Consider the following 22834-nt stretch of genomic DNA (forward strand, 5'->3'; position numbering starts at 1 on the left):
TCGGCAAAATAGGTATAGGTTTTGACTAAATTACAATAAGTACCAAATGAATATGATTTAACATGTCAAAGTTGCAGTGATTTACAAACTATTGTCAGTATTACCATGAGCTTATTTTCAAATCACACTAAGTCAGTGAAGGAGTGTGACAAAGCTAGAGAGAGATCGCAGCTGAATTTAGCCAATGGGATCCTCTGCTGGTGAAAGAGAAAGACAAGAAAAAAAATCTATACTAAAGAAAATAACCACACCATAATATTTATTCATCTATGCGTGATGAATGAACCCAGCTCATAGGCCAAAAAAATATTGTCAGGAAACACAATGGGTTGTTCCCAGTCAAGTTGATTATCCTGCTTGTCAGGACCTGCAAGGCAGCGTTTAAGAAAGCAAATAAAAAAAAAAACAAGCCTGGCTGAAAAAGAAAGGGAGATTACAACAGCCAGTGTGCTTAAAAAGATCTATACCACCTAGAAGAGTTAAGAGTTTATGGACTCCAATGTTAATACTAGTTATGCCCTCCACAAGTTTGGAATTTAATAAAAACACGCTAAAAGGCTGGTTATGAAAAGATGAATATTTTGTGTTGTGCCTAACTTTTTCTTGTCTCAAGTTTGCCCTAATTAAATACCATCCGTCAACCAGCTTCGGTGCAGGGCCAAATTAGACCCATAATGCCATTCGGGAGGCCGTAAAAAAATCAGTCCTGGGTTCACAATGGACCCCAGGGGCCGCAGTTTGGACACCTCTAACCCCATATCAGGTAGCGCCGTCACAACGCAAATTTTGCGCATTTTAAATATTCATGGGTCTTCCCAAACTTTAAAATTCAAATAAGTTCTAATGCTCATTTTCCTTTTTTTGGTTTTAATAAAAATGTTTCTTTTGAAAACCAATAAAGGGTAATAAGATGCCAGCAGCAGTTCTTACATTATTAAGAGGGACAGTCGTATTCGCGAAAGGAATGTCTTGCATAACAGTGTTAATCACCGCAACAGTGCACACACAGTATGATAAGCTGTTAAGATTCATGGCTGACTGTGCAGCAACAGCAGCAGTAAGTGTTGATGAAGCCCAGCGTGTCTGCGGCACATGCTCAGTAATGTACATCCAGATTAAAATGTGAACGCTACGCTGTGGCTGTTGAGGTCACTGCACTGAAAAAATAGAGCGAGTCTCTACACTACACCGCCTCCATTTTGAATTGCCATGTAATAGGGGATTCGCACAGTTGGTGTGTATGCGTGTGTGTCTCGCCCACTGTGCTGCGTAGTGTCAACAAGCCACAGCCAACCAAACATCCGTCGACATGGACGACCTGTTCAGTCCGCGAAGGTAACTTCAATAACTTGTCATTCGCGTTGCGCTTGTGGTCAGTGTGTGTTAAATGCTTCTTTTCGTGTCCGGCGGCGTTACTTTGAGGGCCGTTCGTGTTTAATAGCCGGAGTGTCAGTGGTCACGAAGTTCGTGTGTGGCTAACAAGCTAGATGTTACCTCGTTAGCAGCTAGCGGCTCCCGCTGGGAAAACGCCTCTTTGCTCGCTTTAATGTGGCTAACACTTGTATCCCCAGGCATAATTTAAATTATTCTGTTACTGAGCACTTGTTTAAACATTTAGTGAACCAGCTGTTTAATTCACCCTGAGGCTAAGCGCCTATCTGTGCAGCTCGTTGCTAATGTACATTAACGTCTTGTGGATGCTAACCTTTACGGTTTATTACCGATAGCACACTTTAGCTGCCGTTTTTTTTTTTACTAAACAGGTAGACACAGCGTGCTTTACTGCCAACTTGTTAAGATCTGCGAACAGCACACACTGTTCTCGTAATGGTGACCGTAAAAATTAGCAGCTTATGCGTGATTGATTGACAGTGTTTTGCAGCCGCTGTGGAGTCGGATTTCATTCATGTAATAGAAGAAACTGTGAGCTGAGATTGGATCACAGGAGCGAGGGGCGGGATGATGATCTGTAGCTGAAATCAGTGCCAGGCGATGGGAGGAAAGCCTCAGATGATACAGGAAGCATATTAGATCATACTGTTTGCCTGCATATACTGTATAATAATTGACTGTACTGTAACGATAGATATGCTTTCACTCAGTTTCATTTACATAGAAATCCTTTTATATACTTCAAAATGCTGTTATAAGCTGAATTTTGTTTTATTTCAGGAGCCTGAACAGCACACAAGGTGAAATAAGAGTGGGACCAAGTCACCAGGTAACTGTAAATGCTTATTGAGTGGTTGTAAGAAAATGATTTAAAGTATTTCAGGTGTAAGATTATTTAAAAATAGCCTTTGAGGCCTCATTTGCAGGTGCATTCATTGTTGAAAAGCTTTAAAAGCAGCAATCTGCTCACATTTTATCATTGACATGTATCATACTGTACATTTCAAAAACTGGATTTTTTTTCCCCCACCACATTTTGTAACATTGCAACCATAAACTGTTGCATATTTTGTTGGGCAGACCACAAAGGAAGTGAACTTTCAATCATTTTTCACAAATAAATCTAAAAAGTGCGGAGTGCATTTGCATGCCGCCCCTTCTTGAGTCAGTCTTTTGCACATTTACTTTTCCGTGCAATTACAGCAGCAACTCTTTTGGGTTGTGTCTCCTGCAGCTTTGCACATGCCAAACTTTTGCCCATTTTTTTTTTCTTTGCAAAATAATATCAGGTTATTTGGAGATCATCCATCCATGAACAACAATTTTTAAGTCTACTAACATTTTCTCAAATTGATTTAGGTCAGAGCTTATTCATGCAGACATGAAAATGTTTTGACATTGTGGCTCTGGCTGTATATCCGGGTCTGTTGTCATGTTGTTTTACCTCGCGGAGATTTCCTGTGGGATAGCCTGGCATTTGGCTCAGTCCATTTCCCTTTCCCTTCAGAAGTAATAAGAAAAACTATATATCTTAACAGCATGATGCCTCCATTACCATGTTTTACAGCTTGTTCAGGGTGATGTGCAGTGTTAGTTTTTCATAACTCATAACATTATGCATGTGTGCCAAAAGGTTGGTTTCACTCTTGCACATTTTTGCTTTGTTTCCTTACTTGTTTTGTGGTAAACATGACTTCCTGTGGTTTTCTTTGAACACTCTTTCTTCTTGCCACACTTCCATTATGACATGGTTTGTGCAATGAAAGATTAGTAGTTGTTCTGTCAACAGCTCTTCCCACCTAAGCTGTGTATCACTGTAGATCCTCCAGAGTTACCTTCAGCCTCTTGACCGATGTGCTTTAAATGATAATGATACATTTGCACCACAAGGCAACTACCATAAATATCTTCAGCATCTTATGGAATCTATTATCCATTAAGAAACCCATTATGCAACACATAGTAGCAGCCACTAGCGCTGCTCCCTCCCAGTAAGATGCTAGGTTCCAGTCTCAGATGGGGTCTTGATGTTTTGAGTTTGCATTTTTCCTTAGTTATTTCCTTAGCTTCCTCTGAGCACTTTGGTGCTGACCCATATCTATGGCCATGAGGAATAGTTAATGACTGAAAGAGCTGGGCGCAAGCGAGAGTAATGAGCTTCTTTTGTATCATTTTTATTCAATACAGTCAGGCACAATCTCGGAATTTGTTCCAGTAACGCCTTCCCAAGTTTTCCGTTTATTGTTGAAACGTCAAATAATGTTGGTTTTTAGTTTTATTTGCTTAGAAGTGTCGGAGCTCCTTCAGTTCCCTCTTTGTTTGTCCTGCAGGCTAAGCTCCCAGAGCTGCAGCCGCGGCCAGCACCTAGTGCACAGACCCAGACGGACAATGAGGAGCTCATGTGGACACCTGGAGTCAATGACTGTGACCTTCTCATGTACCTGAGAGCAGCCAGGTCAGTCGCCCTCCGTGCACCTTTATTGCTTTATGTTCAACGTAATACTGGAAACATACATCTTTGTTTCCAAAGCACATTAAACTACAAGCTTATTAATTAAAACATATTCTCAATAACGCATTTCGCACAATATTTCATGACTTTGGCCCTTTTTTAGGAGCATGGCAGCATTTGCAGGAATGTGTGATGGCGGATCCACAGAGGATGGATGTTTGGCAGCTTCCCGTGATGATACCACGCTGAACGCTCTCAACATGGTGCGGAGCAAAATTTGTATTGTGTGACTTTGAGTAAATGATGCAATTTCAGTGCAAATATGCAAAAAATATGTTGACAGTTTTCCCATCTCAATTTTAGCTCCATGCAAGCCATTATGATGCAGCCAAAGCTCTGCAGCGTCTGGTCAAGAGGCCTCTGCCCAAACTGATTGAAAAATCCTGGTCAGAAGATGATGTGGTGAGACAACTCTTTGAAATGGTTCAATTCGAGAGATTTTCTTGCAGTGAGAAAGTCTTGGGCTTGAATCCCAGCCTGGCGACTTTTTTCATGGAGCATACTTGTTCTCTATGTGCATGCATGGGTTCTCTCCGGGTTCTCCAGTTTTTCAACTCTGCTAAAAAACACGACTGTGAGGTTGATAGATCTGAACTGTCCTAAGGTGCGTGCGTGCGTGCGTGCATGGTTGCTTGTCCTTTGTTTCTCTGTGTGTCCCCTTGATGAACTGGCATCCTGTCCAAACTAAAGCCTGGCTCTCACCCAAGATGGGCACCAGCCTTCCTTCAACCCTACAGACATTTGATAAACTATTAATTGATCAATAATCTTAATTAAGATACTTTCTAAGTGATTCATTGAGAAAATTGATTTAATTTCTCATTTTTTCCCGTTTGTCTTTCAGAAACGCTTCATCAAAGGTCTGAGGCAGTACGGAAAGAATTTCTTTCGCATCCGGAAAGACTTTCTCCCCAGCAAGAAGACTGTAAGTGTGTAGTTTTGATTAGTTTCTTGGCATATATAACATGTTTTCCCTTTGTTACTGGTATGTGAATAATGATTACAATGTTTTAATAATAATCATGTTTGCCATCAGGGAGAGTTGATCACGTTTTATTACCACTGGAAGAAAACCCCAGAGGCCGCCGGGACCAGAGCTTATCGACAGCAACGCCGGCAGCCGTCATCTCGCAAAGCGAAAACTCGATCCGCAGCGACTAATGTCAACCCTCCATCTCGAAACTATTCAGGTCGGTTTCACTTTTGATTTTATTGTGCCGATGAGAAGTTTGCATACATTAATCACAGGGACAGATTTTCAGGACAGATTTGACTGTTGGTTGTTTTTTATTTCTTGTATTATATAACAACTTAGTTTTTTTTATATATATATATATATATATTTCTTGTTGATTTTCTCTAATCCTCACAGTAGGGGTGTAGTGATACAATAATTTCACGATACGATATACTATGTTCTGGTCATGATATGATATGTATCACAATATTTGTTGAGCGATACAATTCGCTACAATTCAGTGCATTTTTACGATTTTCTGAAAGATTTTAGAAGGACAGAGTGATTTTAGTGACATTTTTGTGTTCCATAGACTTGACTTTAGTTAACTGAAAACTGATTAAAAGCACCAACTACACAATACCTAACTCTGATTGGGCAGTCTAACAGTCTGCAGCTGGACAAAATGAATCAGTGAGAGAATTAGTTTGTCATTTAATTCATGTGGATTTGACATAAAACTCAAAAGTTTAAACGGTAATCCAGGAGCAGAGTGTGGAGATTATCAGCATCTGTAGACTCTCAATATGCAAATGATTGCACTTATGTTTTTTTTTTTTTTGTTTTTTTTGGACACTGTGGCTGCATTTTGGAGTAAAAATGCAGCCACAAATGCAGTCTTTTGGACTATGGGGAAAAAGGCTTTTCTACCTTGGCTTCCAGAGTTAGCCGTGGCTGTAAGCTGCTTTCGTCTAACTGCTAAAGTAGTGGCTCCGCCTCACCCCGTAGTGATCGACTCCCTGCAGCTACGCAGCGCCGCTATTCCCCTGCTTGGATCTCTGAGTAGCTGCCTCTCAGACTGCCAGGATCTCATAGTACTCTCAGTCTCTGATACTCTTTGTCTGTTGCTAATAAGATCAGCCATTGTTATCATGGAAATCCTCACTGTGCCGCGGATTCCGGCTGAGGGTTTTTCCTCTTCGTCTTCCTGCTCAAAACACAGCGCCGCTGCCACTGCGCGCCCGCATGTTATCAACCATGTTCATTCTTCAGGTAATCCTTTATATACAGAACAGAAGCCGCTAAGCTAAAAACTAATTATGAAGTGAATGCTACCAGTCAAAATTTGCATTAATTTCGCGATTTCACTGCTTTTGCAGCTGCTCCGTTCGCGCCGCTACTCCTTTCCGCTTCTCTTTCACGGTTACTTGTGCAACTTTACTTCGTTTCTCAGCAACAAAATACAGTCCATCGTTATTTATTGAAGATTTTACATTTCCAAAAACACAGGAATCTAATGTTTCGTTTCGTTTTGTACGTTTGGAAGCTCATTCCCTCTCACATAATCGGAAAAGCCGGGGAATGGCAGCGCTTTTGACATTTCTCTGACATTCGGAAAAATATGGTTTACTAATTTTAGCATAACTCCGGTTATACTTGGCCTATTAATTTAAAAACTGGTGTGTAGTTTATAATGTGCACTTTAAGCTCGAGTTGAACGTTAGACTGAGGGAGGCGGAGTCTTGCTGCTACGCCGTAACAAACTAGACGTTAGAAAGAGCTGTCAGGCTATGGACCCTATGGTTTAACGGATCGATACTCGCGGATGAAAAATCGATACGTTCTGAGGGCGGAAAATATCGATATATATCGCCAAATTAATTTATTTATACAGCCCTACCTCACAGTCAAATAATACACAAAGGCTCGAACAAGAAAAAAATTATCTTGTTAATGGCTGCAAAAAGTGTTTTTCTCTCCAATTTAGTTTGGAAATGTAAACTGCATATTGAAGAAGGTGTATGCCCATATATCTGGAGCTATAAAGTTAAGTTTGAACATTTTTAGAGAAAATTTATCATAACTTTATACTTGTTAACCAAATTGTATTTTTACAACCCTGATTAAAGTTATTTGTCGTATCATCATTTATCACACTGCTCAAGGGTGTTTTTAAAAAGATATTAAAGCCTATAATCAGTGTATGCACTCTTCTCACCTATATTTTTATTTGATGCTTCCTGTTGAATGGAGAGGAACAAATTTGATCACAAAATATTCCTGAATTTACACACGTGACGCTTACCCTCTCCAGTTGAGGCCAGTTCTGCCAGCGAGGATGATGTCGACAGTGAAGACAGCGAACAGGAAGCAAAGAGCTGCAGCCACTGTGGAACAACAAGTAGGTTCTTCAGCAGAAGGAAAGAGCTTTAACCAGCTTCTGAAACGTGCACCTAAAGCCGTTATTTATCAAACAGCTTCTAAGGATTGGCACCAGGTCGGGAGAGACAACTCTCTGCTCTGCACGACTTGCCGCACGTACGAAAACAAACACGGATGTCTGCCGCCTGCCTCTAAATCTGGGAACGCTTCCTTTATGTTCAAACCTGTGAAAGTGGAAGAAGAGTTGAACAGCAAGCATGGCATGAGGACTCGACAGAGCAGAGCACCTGTAAGCTCTTGTCTTCATATTGACTCAAATGAAGCCCAGCACAATTTAGGCTTTATAACTAATATTTTTAATGCAGGAAAAACAACATTTTGCAAGTGATCTGGCTTCAGCTGTTGTTTGAAGCAATAATTACTGTTGGTTGTGTTTTAAAGCAGCTGACGTCGTTAAGAAGTGGCCTCAGGAGGTTCACTGGCTCTCCGAACACAGAGGATTCACAGTCTGGCAACCAGACCGGAGGAATCTCTAGTTCCTTAAGATCCTGTGCGGATCATAAAAATGACTCCACAAAAAAAATAAACAAGGTGAGCATCGTGTGGTCATAACCAAATAATAAACTTAACCATACATCACCATTTCAAAAGAGAAATAAGCTGGGGGTTTTTTTGTTTTGTTTTTTTGTGAAACTTCTGTTATTGTGTTTTTAAATAAGGTTACATGTTGCTTAGATACTTCTTTAATCTGAGAGGGGATGTTTTATGAGAGTAAGAACTAGCAGTGAAGACTCTTTGGTAACACTGGTGTAATTATGTGTAATTTTGCTTTTTGTGCAGAAGATAAAAGAGGAGGTAACGGCGCCAAAGACGGCAAAACGTGTGCGGGAAAGTCCTGCTCTAGAGTCTGATGAACCTGAAAAGATGACACCTAAAAGGCCAAAGACACAGGTAAAAGACTTCCACAAGTAAATTCTGCAGTTCACAGAACACACCAGATCAAGGCACTTCACACTTTAAATTTATTCTCTTAACTACAGGAAGCAAAGAGACAGTTACAGGCTCAGTGGAATAGCCTGAATCTGTAGTTCAATCAGATAAAAGCAGAAAGTCGTTTAGTTTAACTACTGATAAGAAATTACACTATCACGACAAATTGATGTCTTCACAGCACCCTTTGATGCATATCAGGGGGATTAATGTTTTGAATTTAATTTTCTCACCACAACGTTCCCCATTCCATCATCAGCAGAACAAATTATGCGAGGCTGGAGATCAGCTTCAGGAAATTTAATTTCAGGATTTTTCAGATCTGGATGAGCATGGCAAGAGAAAATAAGAGGGTGTAAAAAATATTTGTATATTAACACATTATTCCCTACTCCACTGTCTAAATATTACAACCCTTCATGTACTATTTATCCATCCTTCCATCTATCCTTTTATCCTTCCTTCCTGCTCAACAACGCCTTCCCTTGAAGCTGTTAGATGAGAGGAGATATTTTAACTTTACATGGACTTTTGCTTTGATGTTTTGTTCTCCGATATGAATCAAGTTTTTGTTCTTGAAGGATCCACGAGGCGGGTCTAGGTCAGAGGGAGAGGCAGAGGAGGAAAGCTCTTCAGAGAGCCGCAGCGCTCAGGACGACGGCAGTGACACCAAAGACATCGACCAGGACAACCGCAGCTCCTCTCCCAGCATCCCCAGCCCTCAGCAGGGCAACGAGAGCGACTCGGACTCCTCTGCCCAGCCCAGCGGGGCCCCAGCTGAGGCCGGTGCTGCGACTCCGACGGACGCGCCAGTCCTCCAAGCCGTCCCCTCTCAGGACCCTCCCATTCCTCCTCAACCGTCACAAAGCCTAACCTCTGCTGACCCGGCTCAGAGCCCCCCTTCATCCTCCCCAGACCCTCCACAGGGTGGAGCTGCTCAATCCCCTGCCACGGCCGGCTCAGGTTGCCGAGCAACGCCGGTCTCTGGTCCAAGGCCGCAGCCAGCAGCGCTGGGTCTGGACACGCCTCTCGCTCCTGCGCCGCACTTCTCACCTGCTCTCGGCCCCACGCAGCCGAACAGTTCCCCCCCTCACACTCCGCCGCGCTCTGTGCCCTTCTTTAGGGATGCTCAGCTGCCGCACCCACCTCAAGTCAAGCCCCCTCCTACAACCCCAATCCCACCGTCACACAAACAGCTGCCTCACCAATCTGCAGCACCTTTCCCCCAGATGCCCTCTAATCTCCCACCACCTCCTGCTCTGAAGCCCCTCAACTCTCTCCCCAACCAGCACCCTCCAGGCGCCCCTCCCCCTCCTCTGCAGCTCATGCCTCATCCTTTGCCTCCACATTCGGCTCCATCCCAACTTCCAGTGTCGTCTCAGGTGCAGAGCCACCCTGGGAAAAGTGGGGCCTCGTCCCTCCCAGCGGCTCCGGCTCCGCTCCCTCTCACATCCTCCGCTGCCGGCCCCGTTCCGACCCTGCAGCCATCCTTCCCACCGCACCCACCCAGACCCTCTCCAAACTCTGCTGCCGGAGGATCACAAGTTCAGATTAAAGAAGAGCCGCTGGATGAGGTGGAGGAGCCGGAGAGCCCGCCGTCTCCTCCAAGGAGTCCCTCACCAGAGCCCACTGTTGTCAACATGGCGAGCCACGCCAGTCAGTCTGCAAGGTATGTTTAGAGTCGTTCCATAAACTGAGAAGAATAATGCAGCTTTGTCTCATGAAATACCAATAAAATACATTAAAAAAATGTGGGGGAAAACAGTTGCAGGCATTATAAGGCAATCTATTATGTAGGGCTGTGTAATAATATTGATATTGCAATATATATCGATATTTTATTTCCTAGAAAAAAATCGATATTCATCTGCAAGTATCGTAACATCCAACTGTCACCTTGCTCACTCACTGCTTGCTTAACCGGGAGAGTGATTAGGTCATCAGGCTTAGAGTGATTCCTTCAGATATTAAGTGGCAAGGTTAAAAAGGTATCAAACTATTCAGAGCAGGCTACTTGGTGCACTTTATTTACTTTATAAATCCATGTAAGCTACAGTTTGTACTGTTTCAATTAAAAGAAACATGTTTTCTCACCACTTCTTTGATTCATTTTGTCCAGCTGTCGACTTTAAGTCTGTTTCCATGTCCAACTAGAGCGAGGTATTATTTAGTTGGTGCTTTTAATCAGTTTTCAGTTAAATTAATTCAATCCAACGCTATAATAGTTACAGAATGTCACCAAAATCACTCTGTCCCTCTAAAATCTTTCAGAAAATCACAAAAGTGTATTGAATTGTATCATTTGCTGAATATCGCAATATATACCATATCGTGGGCAGAATATCGCATATTGTATCGTATCGTGAGATTATTGTATCACTACAGCCCTACTGTTATGTATATTTGAACAGTTAATCCTATCCTAACATGTTAAGATGTTCATTACATCATTGTTTTTGCTAAATGTGCTTGAGCTCTGCTTGGGTTGCTAGGTGATGGCACAGTGCTCATCGAATGTGACTTAACAAATTAGTTTACTCGATTTCCAGACACCAAATTACATTAACTTATTGCCAAAAAGCTGCTGGATGCTGCTTTTAGAAACAGTTGAGACCCAAATGGAAGTACAAACATACAAAATGTGAATTTTGTATAATAGGTCTTCTTTAATGCTTTAGAAAAAATATATCGATGCTGTGTGCTCATTAAATCTTCTTGTTACTTTGTCTTGCAGGTTTATAAAACACTTGGATCGAGGCTACAACTCCTGTGCGAGGACAGACCTTTTCTTTACTCCGCTGTCTTCCTCCAAGCTGGCCAAGAAACGGGAGGAGGCTGTAGAAAGGATGAGGAGGGAGGCTGAGCTCAGCGCGCGGCAGGAACGTGAGCGAGAGAAAGACAGAGAGCGCGAGAGAGAGACGGATAGAAACTCTGTAAGTTATGGTCACGCACTAGGCAAATGCGACCTAACTCCATTTAAATTATTATTATTTTTGCTTATATGCGACCTGTATTTGGCTTTTTCACCCCAAATTGGTCCAATTAAAATTTTTTGCCCCCAAAAAATTCCGATCTGTGCTATTTCCATACTTGGTACTAATTCGGATATGCATCCAATTGTTTTCAAAGCGTCTGAATGGTCATGTCACATTTTATCCAACTTTTTTGTTACTGATGTGAGACTGGCGTCATAATTCTGCCCCAGATAAAGCCAGACACAGGACGTAAACAATGGCTGAAAATCACTGTCGGTGAAGTGCATCACATCACAATTTCACCACTACTGGCTCTGACTACCCATCAGACCAGCCTTCCCTACAGATCTTAATGCTTCACCAAAAGGCCATCGCTATTAGTTCTTTCTTTTTATTAACTCCCGTCAACTTGTTATGATCTTGTGATGATACTGTCAGCTCCTGTTGCTGAATAAACGTTAACATTTGTCTTTTTTGCGTTTGCGGGTGACTTTGAGGGCGTAAACAAACAGAAGTCTCATTGCTGTCGGGTTTAATTAGTAGTATAAACATTTCTCTGACTGGTTTTTTTTTTGTTTTTTTTCAGAGAGCGTCCAGCTCTTCCCATGACAGTCGCCTGAGTGAAGTGCAGATGACGGCTCAGATCCACGGCCGGCCCTCCTTTGACCAGCCCCCCACCACAGTTGCGGCCGTGCCCCCGTACATCGGCCCCGACACGCCGGCCATGCGCAGCCTGAACGACTATGCTCGGCCCCACGTCATGTCCCCCTCCAACCGCAACCATCCGTTCTACGTCTCGCTGAGTCCAGGCGACCCCCTGCTGGCCTATCACATGCCCGGCTTGTACAGCACGGACCCCGGCCTCCGAGAGCGGGAGCTCAGGAACTTCAGGGAGCGGGAGCTGCGCGAACGAATGAAGCCCGGCTTCGAGGTCAAACCCCCAGACCTGGAAACCCTTCACCCGTCAGCCAACCACCTGGAGCACTTTGCTAGACATGGAGCGCTGGCTCTGCCCCACATACCCGGGCCGTCGCACCCTTTTGCCCCCTTCCATCCGGGGCTGAGCCACCTGGAGCGCGAGAGGCTGGCACTGGCTGGGCCTCAGATGCGCCCAGAGCTGAGTTACGCCGAGAGGCTGACTGCGGAGCGGCTTCACGCTGAGAGGATGGCCTCCGTGGCGACTGATCCAGCCGCCCGGCTGCAGATGCTCAACGTCACCCCTCATCATCACCAGCACTCTCACATTCATTCCCACCTGCACCTCCACCAGCAGGACCCCCTCGGTCAAGGTGAGGTCGAGTTGTTGGCACTTTTTCTGTCCGGAGGTTTGAAACTTAGTTATTTTCATGCGTGACCCTCGTTCAGGTTCAAGTCCTCATCCTCTGGTCGACCCGCTGGCCGCCGGACCACGTTTGGCTCGATTCCCCTTCCCTGCTGGTCCAATCCCAAACCCCTTACTCGCCGATCTCCCTCATGATCATGAGATGCTGCGCCATCCACTGTTTGGTTCGTAATTTCACCTCCTTCTGCAGCCCTTGCTCTGCTGGTTTTAATTAGTGTTTTTTGTTGTGTTTTTTTTTCCAGGAGCTGCATATCCTAGAGAGCTTCAGGGACCGATTCCTCACATGTCTGCCTCACATCAGCTCCAAGCCATGCATGCTCAGTCTGCAGAGCTGCAGCGGATGGCAATGGAGCAGCAGTGGCATCACCTGCACGGAGGCCCTCTGCCAAGTCAGGAAGATTATTACAGGTGAGCATTTTTAAACATATTTTACACCATCAAAAATACACTTAATTTACAGATGCATCTCACTAAATGAAAATAAGATTCTTTATTCGTGTAATTTAATTCAACTGAAACTCAAAAGCCTAAATATAGATTAATTACATGCTGAGTTTTGAATAATGACTTTCAGTTTCTCAGAAAATATGTTGTAGCTATCTTCTGGTCTACGCAATCATGAAAACAGCTACTGAGTTATCAGTTGTTCAGTTCTTGACTTCCTCCATATGGTGAATATGGAGGAATATTTAATGATTAATCTATTCAAAAAATTTACACATTCTACAGATTGTTTTAAAAAATGAAAAATATTTTCTTGCATAAAATTCAATAACCTATTTCAGTTTGTTGCATGGATGCATCTGCAGCTACAAAAGGTACTTCTAACATCAAGATGTGAAAACCTCAGCCTTTTCTGCTTCAGTCTAGGGCTGATCTGTTGACTCTTTTGATTAACCAATCAATAATTAGATAGCAAAAGTTGCTTATTTGATATTTTTCTTTTACAGAGTTTGAACCAGGTAAAGCTAATGGGTTTATTTTCTCAAGTGCTAAATGCATATATTTTTGTTTAGTTTTAACTTAAGTTCTGCTGTTATTATGTTGTTCCTTCTGCAAATGGCCCTTTTTGAGGTTGTATACTCCAGTAAACTAGTAATTGATTACTAAATTAGTTGACAATTACTTCAATAATCGATTCTTCATGATTGATTTGATTAATCGTTTCAGCTCTACTTGAAATATCACCCAAGGTTTTCCCTAGAAAACTTGCTAAGCTCGGTGGTTGGGCGCTAGGGCAGTCATTCATCCAGCTGCTTGTTGTGTTTTTGAGTTAAAAAATGTTTAAAGTTGACAGGAAATTTGAAAATATCACTTAATTATTTTAATGAAAGATTGGAAGATTAATACCTGAACACCAACTGTAAAGTCTTAAAAAATGCAAACATATTAAAAAGACTTGCATAAATAAGTAATGCTTAGCCTGGTGGGAGCACAAGTAAAGCCTGGTGGCCCGCCAGGCTTATAATACACTGATCACCTTTAATTTGGATATACTCTACTTTTGTACAAGTACCAGAGTAAGACAAACAGATCTTCAGGGTAGCGTTTGTTATCTTTGTTTTTGTTTCACTGTTTGAATCACATTGGACTGGAGTATTCTGTAGATTTTCAATAAATTGTAACTCTGTTTTTAACTTTTGAAGCCGCCTGAAGAAAGAAGGTGACAAGCCGTCTTGAGGTGGTGCATGCTCTGAGCTCCTACAGATCAATACTGTGTACTTTTAACACTAACTGTATTTTTTGTGTGCTGTCTTCTGTTTGTTTGTGTTGATACATTTTAGAAGAATAGTGGTGGAACTCAAAGTGTGTTTCGTGTTCTGCGCATCATGAAACCCTGAGATTTTCCTTAAGAATATACACTAGTTTTATCATCCAATTAATGAACAGCCCCACCAACTGGGACTTAAAGTGACACGTGTCCTCTCTAACCAACTATTAAACTGTTTCTTATGCAGTCATATGAGTTTGCTAAAGAATGATGAAAACAGACCGATTTTGGTGTTGACTTTAAATATGTTTACCGTTTCTAATAGAGTTCCTGTACAGAATAATGTTTAAATCTGTGTGTGTATGATAGATATGACCTAGCATGACTCACCCTTCAGTTTTTCCACTGAGATAGTAGAACGAAGTTGTATTGTGTTGGTAGGCTTTAAAAGCTCCGTAGAGGACTGGATTTAATCCTAAATAAGATGAAATGTATCTTTAAATCCTAAATTTTTATATATCGATATATCTTTTCACAGTATAACCGAAGCTCATTTTTGAGAATGTAAATACTACATGTTCACAGTAATCTATATGACTGAGTATTATTGATATATCAGTAGATGTAAACACTTGATTCAGCATGAGAACAATACAATCCTAAGGTAGTGTTATAAGGTGTGCTAAATACTTGGACCATAACCTGCCTATCTGTTTACTGACAGGAGGTTTTATTAGGAGAATCTATTTACAATGTTTTCCTGAAAATGTAACAGCTGGATAGAAACTAAATCTTAAACATTTGGGTGGAGTTTTTCTAAAAAAAAAAAAAAAAACAAACAAAAAAAAATACTGCCTAAATTCAGTATTTATGTGATATATATCAATCTGTATCCATACCATATTTATTTCAATAAATATTTCTCCAATGATACAATTTTCTTGTCATTTTTGTCTCCAAGGCATTAATGATGCTTATAAAGTTAATCATTTGTTTAAGCTTTAATATATGTTTTTTTATTGGGTGAATATGGCATAAAATTAATAAAGGTTTTAAAACTCCAGGTTTTATAATGTTATTTAGTGAGACCACAATAAATTCTCACATTACATTTTCCACCTTTATCGTGTAATATATATATATCTACAGTTTAACTGAAAAACAAACTAATCTGTTAAATGGCAAATGTAAACAAGTAAAATAATTGCATGCCTGCTTGCATAACTGATGCTGTTACGAAGGGTTTCAGCATTCAGTCTTTTGGGAGAGTTTATCAGCATTTTTACATCAACTTAACCCTCTCTGTCTGTGAGGACATCACGGCACATATTAATAAACTTTATCGGATTTAAAATCTACTTATAAAATAAAACATCTGACTTCTTCAGATGTGAAGCATGATAAGTAGATTTAATTTTCACAAAAAGCAAAAATAACTGAAAAATGAGGTACCGCCATCTACGATTTGTAACTCAATTTCATCCACCCCAATAAAACCCTTTTCTCCTAAAGAAAATAACCCCACACCATGATGCCGTCACCGCCGTGTTTTACTGCAAGCATAGTGAGTTGGTGACGCACACAATATTGTTTTAGTGGACTAAAAGCTCAAGTGTGATTTCATCAGATCACAAATTATTCTACAGCAGGTGTGTCCAAGTCCAGAGCTTCCATCCTGCATCCTTCAGGTGCATCATTGCTTCAACACACCTGAATCAAATCGTTGAATTTCCTCATCATCAGTAAACCAGTTCTGCAGATCCCAGTCATTTGGTTCAGCAACATTTTATTGCAGTAATAGTCACAGAGGTCAGTTACAGTAAGTCAGTTACATGTGGAATTTTTTTTTTTACAAGATTTTTATCTTTATGACCCATCCAGCAACAGAACCGTTACAAATATATGTACTACTAATGATTAATAATATGTTTATGGTTGTCTTTTATGGACTGTGTGGTGCAGACAGTTTTGTCAACCCAGACTGGTAGTCAAGTCACATCAAGGCTATGGAGATGCTTCTTATGCTATGGTGTTGGGCCTATTTGTTGCATACAAAGGATTGTGGATTACTTTGAATACATAAGAGATTTTGAAGAAGTGTTGCCTTTTGTCAAAGAACAAATGCTCAAGTGTGTTTCAACAAGACAGTGATCCCAAACACATCAGCAAGCGAGCAGCGTTGTGGTTCCAGACCCACAAGATAGGTTTCATGAAGCAATCAGGCCGTAGTCCAGCGGAAACTGTGTGGGGTGACATCAGAAGTGCATTTCCTGAGGTAAAACCAAGAAATGCAGAGCAACAGCGAGATGCCCAATCACTCCAGCCTAGAATAAATGTTCACAGGTGACAAAAGTTGGTCAACGTAGATGTGAAGCAGCTCTCAGGAACTGTTTTTAAAGTGAAATATTAGTTTAGTGACTCAGATAAAAGCTCAAACTTTGAGTATGTCTGTTTTAAAAATAATTATTTAAACAACGAACAATAAACACATATGTTCTTCCTGTTTTGATTTGGAATAGATGGTGCAGTGTTCCCTGTGCATTTACCAAGAAAAGTATATAAAAGTTATTAGAAGTACTTGGAGCTTTGCTGACTGTTTTTTTTTTTTAAAACACATTTATGTTATTTTGAGCAGAGATGTACATTGCCAACACTCGTCAGCCATTAAATATTAATTCAGATTTTTAATTTACTGAATCCTGCTTGCAGTTGAAACTGATTATTTGGTTTGTTTGGTTAGTATTATGGGGTGTTCACAGAACGACTCCTCTCCCACACAGACTCCTCCTTTCTACTTCGCCAACCTCCAGCTGCTGTGTAGCTGACTGTGAATGTTTTCTGTGTTTTTTAATCAACGTGGACCCAAGTGAGAATGTTTACAGTTTCTTCTTGTTCGTGTTCCTGTCAGAGGTCATCTCTGGGAGGGTTCTCCATCGTCATGTACTGCCGCAGGTACTGGATTGCAGACAGTGCACTCACGTTTGCTAGAAGAGCTGAACAATAGTTTAAAAGTGTTAATTTAGTTTGATATCCGTCCATGTGTTTGTTTTCTTCTAATTAAAATTTTTGCAGCCGAAATACCTTGAAAATTTCAGTATTTGCTTTGGAATGTTTTTCAGCTGCAAAAGTTGGATTGTTGGGTATGACTATGTTCTGCAGGTTGTTTCAATGGGCCTCAGAGTAACAGTGTAGTTATTAAACAGTAAAATCAAGAAAAATGTTACAAATAGGTGGATATTATAGTATTAGAAAATTATTATTTTATCTCAGCTAAATGTTATTTTTAAATAACACTTACTTCTCAGATAAGGATGACAAAGGAGACGGTTCATACCTGCTTTCCAGGCATCTGCAGCCTCTGCATTAGAAGATCTCAGCACCCAAGAGGCAAAAGCAATGCAGACTAAACACATGTCTGACTGCTTCACTCTGGAGAAGAGGCCTTCTCGCTCTGTCAGAGGAATAAAATAGACTTTTAAAGAGAGACTTGTCACGTTTGAAATGCAATCCAACCAATTTGAGATTTGAAAATTACTTTAATCATTAAATGTAACATATTATGGAGTTGATGTATTGTTGTATTGTATACTGTGGCTCTCAAAAGTGTGCACACTCCTGTTAACCAAGGCAGGTGTTAGCAGTGCAAAAACAGAGACCATGGTCAACCATTTCAAAAACCTTTTCCACATAATGTGATGTTTATCCTGGAAAACAAACAAGTCCAAGATTAAAAAATAAAAATAAAACTACAAAGGTGATATAATAAGGTTGAATAAATCTTCAAACCTTTAATACATCGGTGAAGCATCTTTTGGCTTAATTTGAACATGTTTTCTGTCAGGATTATTTCTGGAGACTTGTTAAATTATTCTAAAACGTTAATTTTCCTCTCATCAAATCAGACAGCATCAGTGTCTGATTAAGCCTTATTGCCCAAGTCAAATTTCACCACTGAGTAGAAGCAACAGAGCAGCAGAGAACAAGTGGCTCCATGTATTATGTTTCTCTTTTAATCTCTGACGTGAGAAATTGGGTATAGGAACAACATTACCTCCAAGTTCACATGGTTCCGGTTGCAATGTGGAAAACTATTAGCATGCTCAGAAGCCAGGCTCAAAATTGGCAAAGAAAGCTAATAATGATGTGTTTCTAATTCACATTCAGACACCACAGGAACATGTTAACTAGCACCTTATGTACTCATTTGGAAATATTTAAATGAAAATAAAATTTATATCACTGTAATTTATGTGGTAGCAGCCAAATTAGACTTTAAGGTCAGGGTGGATGAGAACCTTCAAATTAACACTTGGAGTTTCTGAGGACTTCCTGTTTATTTTTCCAAACTGGGAATTATTACGCATAATTCTCCCTACTGTTCACCAAGGCCAACCAAACTGGTCCAGGTGAAATTCCAGAATAAACTTAAAAATGTTCTCAAGCATTTATTTGTGTTTGGGTAATTTGAAAAAAAAAAATGAACCTGCTGTGTTGGTTTGTTTTTGTCTCATTTATAAATTTCATTGCAGAAACATTGCTATTTGTTCATTATGAAATATTTCATTTTTTGCATCGCATTTTTATGTGAATGCACTGAGATGACTAAACTGGATTGGTAAAAAATTAATAAATCATGTTTAAAGGTGAAAAAAGAACCACCATCACCTTTATAGGTGATCCTGATTAGACTTGCCATGATGCATTTACCCAACTGTTCAATGTTTTACAATTAATTGCTCAACATGGTGTCCTCTAACAAAGCAGCCAACATTCATTGACGAGTATCTTGCCATCGCTAGGCTTAAAGCAGGACGCACTAACGGGGAAGTTGACACTGAGCTTAGACTGTCAGAGTGTCGTCAGCAGGTTGCAACAGAGACACAGAGAGACTGGAAAAGTCACAGCAGTGGAAATCCTTTGGCCACATCCCATGCTGATGACAGCTTAATGGTGAACTTTACCCTGCAGAACTGGATGGTCAATGACGCTAGACTCCAGATGCAAATAAGGGAGGCGAAGCACCAGAGTTACGTCAGACCATTAAAAACGTTGGGTTTTCATGGGTTCCCCCCCTCCCGACCCTCAAAAAAGGCACACTTTTACTTTAATCATTCAACTTCTGCAGTGTATTATCACTTTAGCATGAACATTTCACTGCGTCCACAATTTTCACCCAAAGGTTAAAATTCCCTAACCTTTTGCCAGCACTTGATGTGTCTGTGCCGTTTTAAAATCTTTCAATATAACTGGATTTAACTGATTAGTTTTTTCAGTATCTAATTCAGTCATAAATTGGATCAGCTGTTTTGTTTTTTTGTGTGTGTTTTGAAACAACATTTCAGTAAACTGAAAAGTTTATGGAATTAAATGTCTTTTATGTGTGAGTGCACATGAACCTGCTTTTGATGGCAGCGTTGCATGCTGGGACCTACTTGTCCATACAGTTTCCGAAATCCAGCATTGCTCTTCCAGCTCTCTGAACTCCTGAGAAAAATCCAGACAAGCTCTCCTCTCACTGAACGATGTTACTGCCTGATTCTGACTCCCCATCCGGATGTCTTCAGTGTCAACAGGAAAAATCCAGGCACCCGACTCGCTGCAGCAGATGCTGCCTTTGTCTGGAAAGCGAATTTTCCTCAAAGACAGAAAACTTTTCCAACTGTGGGATCTGTCCACACCTGCTGCTCCTGAGGATCTGTGCGGACTGGCGTGAAAAAACGAATGAGACATGAGTCTCATTGGAGACACTTTGTCCACTTCCTCACAGTCTGTGCTCAGGAAGACGTGTGGATTTGGGAATGTGAGGTCTTGGACAGCAGGACGAGAGCAAGAGAAGATTGGGATGGGTTTCTCTGTGCTACACTGGAAAGGAGCGGCCCATGGATCTTTTCCGAATGTACAGAGAGGAGAGTGAAAGACACGAGACACAAACATCTCTTCAGGATCACCAACAGAGAGAAACTGTAATGGAGTGTTGTCATATTCTGTGAAAAAATACTCAAAGATTTCCGGGAAGGATATTCTGTAATCCTGTAAGTCTGTGTGGGATAAAAAAGCCTGCAGAGGTTGATCCCTACTAAGAGGCAAATCGTTCTGGTCTATACTAAGAGAAGGTAGTGGAGCTACGTCCTCTTTGGTGAGAGCCTGTACGTTGTACATACTTCTGCTTTTTGTCATCCTTCTTTGGCAGGAGATCACATTTTGGAAGTCTTGACAGTCAAGACTTTGGTCTAGAGCAACGGGGGTTTCTCTTCGTTCATAATCAGTGGAGTCGTCCTCGTCTAAAAAAAGGCAAGAGTCACTTCGTTGGGATTTGTTCTGAAGGTCAGGGCTAGAGTTTTTACTTAAATTCGCAAACTGCCAGGACTCTTCCTCAAAATCTGAGCTTGAAAACTCGCAGACTGACCGATCACGCTTGGATTCATCTGGCTGTGTGAAGTAGTCTGAGTCTGCGGCGTCAGACGTGTCCATCATGGAGTTATCAAGAGGATCAAATTGGCTGGGGTCTGTGGGAAGGTCGCTTGCGTCGGGTCCTGCTGTTTCTTCGGTTAATCTACAGCTTATCCCCATTCTGATCTGCAAAATATCGTTTATAGTCAGTTTTTCCACTTCATCCCAGAAAGCAGAGATTGCATACACTGGCTGAGCCTGGCCTGCAGCTTTGGCGAATGTTTCTGGGCTGTCTGTTGCAGAGCAAAGTGACTGAGTTGAATCCGGACTGAGCTGATCCTCCCGGGAGCCACCAGATGGTGAAGGTGGTAGGTGGGTTTCAGAACATGTGTCATTTCCATAAGTGGAGTTTTCATCTGGTATTTCTGGAGATGGAGGAGTGAAAGGGGGCTCCGGAGTGGCATAACCATCATAATTTGCTGCTGTTGCGTCAATGGAGAGAGTCAAGCTGACATTTTGGTTGTCACATGTTGGGGATAATGGGCATTCCAGAGGAAGGCGTTTAATGAGATGCTCTTCAAGAGGATGCTGAGCTTCCTCCACCGATTCAACAGCTGACAAATAGCTGTCAGAATCCCAGCTGCCAGCGGAGGAGAATTCAGCACCATGTCGAAGCTCTGAACACTGCAAGCGCTCCAACGCTGTTGGTGAGGGTGAGAAGCTGTCATAGGACGTGTGTCCTGAGCTCCCTGGCTCCCATTTGTCTCTGTTCATCGCTGCAACTGACCGAGAACTAAGCGGTTCTTCTGATAATTCTCCAGATTCTTTATTTCGGTTCAACTGAATGCCTCTTGATTGTTCGCGCCCTCGTTCGGTATCTGAATTTTGAACATTTTCTGCCTCACCAGGGTTTTTTTGTTTGAGTTTTTTTTTCACAGAGGTAGAACGCCCTCGCCGCCATGCCAGATTGTCATTCACAGTCACGAACCAGCGCTCCTTCTCCGCTCTGCCGGTGGTGTCCGGCTCGCTCGCACTCGGCGCTGCTTGTTTGCAGGAAAGTAGGTCAGGTTTCTTGTTGGATTTGAGGTCACTTGTCATTTGTGCTGCCCCATCTCTTGACAACATTCCTCTCCCTTCTGAACTGTAATTGCTGAGTGGATTTGTTTGCAGCGTGTTAGTGTTGCTATCGCTTGTCTTGGCCAGAATTTCTTGTGCAATCTCTTTGTCTGCAGACGTTGTGGAGATTGTGTTTGTTTCTGGAAAGCTGACACTTATTTCCCCCTGTTTCATACATGTTGCATCACTTTGAAAAAGCTGCTCTACAAGTATGCCACCTGTGCAGCTCTCCTCGGAGGTGTTGCTGTCTGTACTCCCGTTTGTCTCCTGTTGGCCTGTGTTGAAGTTTCCTGAATCCTCCGAGTCGCTGAGGCTGGAGTCATCGGGGAAGGCAAGCGAGGCCTGCAGCAGATTACATTCCTCGCTGTCATCATAGAAGCTAATCCAGTCATTCTCTGCAATGTGAATGCTGTGATCCAAATCATCCATGCTTGAGGCCTCACATTACTCTGAAAAACAAAGAGGATGAGAAAACGTAGTTTCAGTCTGACTGGAAATCAACTGTTCTTTGGGGTCATACGCACTTTCCAGGTTCAGATTTCCAAGAGTTTTCACCCCCTTTTTAAACCAATAAACAGAAAAGTTTATCAATAACTTAAGACATACATTTCAAAAGCGGTGAGGCTTTTTAAACAAAACCTTTTAAAACTAGATGGATGGGCAAAGTAGTGCCTTGCGAAAGTGTTCGCCAAACATTTTCACATTTTGTCACCTTACAACCACAAGCTTTGCTGAATTTTTATGAGATTTCATGTGATCGGCCAACACAAAGCAGAACAAAATTGTGAAAGAAAATAATATTTCATCTGAATTTATGCAGGAATTAAATTTCACACAGGTGGAGTCTATTTACTAACTTAGAGACCTTTGAAGGCAAATTGTTTCACAAACTTTCTCCATGATTAACTAAACCTGAAAGTTCCTTGTATTAAATTATACATAGACAGTGTAGGATCTCTGACTGAGCTGCTTGCTTGATACAATGGACCTAAATTTAGAACAATACAGTAATTTTAAAAAACAAAAGAAGCGTGTAGTCCTGGCACAGTGTGCCACCAGACAGAAT

At 41.5% G+C, this 22834-nt stretch overlaps 2 protein-coding genes across 7 annotated transcripts; one reads left to right on the top strand and one right to left on the bottom strand.

The window, feature by feature from the left end:
* Positions 1 to 705: 705 nt before the first annotated feature.
* Positions 706 to 15093, top strand: rereb (arginine-glutamic acid dipeptide (RE) repeats b). 3 transcript variants are annotated; one of them, XM_015023513.1, is made up of 17 exons: positions 706 to 763; positions 2173 to 2221; positions 3723 to 3847; positions 4008 to 4107; positions 4208 to 4306; positions 4749 to 4829; positions 4941 to 5094; positions 7177 to 7263; positions 7340 to 7533; positions 7686 to 7835; positions 8085 to 8195; positions 8816 to 9903; positions 10969 to 11167; positions 11796 to 12498; positions 12575 to 12715; positions 12794 to 12959; positions 14198 to 15093. In XM_015023513.1, exons 3-17 carry the CDS (start codon positions 3792 to 3794, stop codon positions 14229 to 14231), a joined length of 3363 nt encoding a protein of 1120 aa, XP_014878999.1. In that variant the 5' UTR covers positions 706 to 763; positions 2173 to 2221; positions 3723 to 3791; the 3' UTR covers positions 14232 to 15093. The 3 variants fall into 3 exon arrangements, with proteins under 3 accessions (XP_014878999.1, XP_014878998.1, XP_014878997.1); XM_015023512.1 differs by lacking the exon at positions 706 to 763 and adding an exon at positions 1083 to 1335 and having other exon boundaries at positions 7689 to 7835; XM_015023511.1 differs by lacking the exon at positions 706 to 763 and adding an exon at positions 1086 to 1335.
* On the bottom strand, positions 15089 to 22256 carry perm1b (PPARGC1 and ESRR induced regulator, muscle 1b). Of its 4 annotated transcripts, XM_015023515.1 has the most exons (4): positions 19659 to 22256; positions 17597 to 17713; positions 17143 to 17255; positions 15089 to 16586 (listed from the first exon to the last, which is right to left on the bottom strand). In XM_015023515.1, exons 1-3 carry the CDS (start codon positions 22195 to 22197, stop codon positions 17167 to 17169), a joined length of 2745 nt encoding a protein of 914 aa, XP_014879001.1. In that variant the 5' UTR covers positions 22198 to 22256; the 3' UTR covers positions 15089 to 16586; positions 17143 to 17166. The 4 variants fall into 4 exon arrangements, with proteins under 4 accessions (XP_014879001.1, XP_014879005.1, XP_014879002.1 ...); XM_015023519.1 differs by having other exon boundaries at positions 15090 to 17255; positions 19695 to 22255; XM_015023516.1 differs by having other exon boundaries at positions 15090 to 17255; positions 17597 to 17716; positions 19695 to 22255.
* Positions 22257 to 22834: the final 578 nt, after the last annotated feature.

The sequence above is a fragment of the Poecilia latipinna genome, unplaced genomic scaffold, assembly GCF_001443285.1.
Source record: "Poecilia latipinna isolate Pla-1442-1.1 unplaced genomic scaffold, P_latipinna-1.0 Scaffold3332, whole genome shotgun sequence".
Classification (NCBI taxonomy): domain Eukaryota; kingdom Metazoa; phylum Chordata; class Actinopteri; order Cyprinodontiformes; family Poeciliidae; genus Poecilia; species Poecilia latipinna.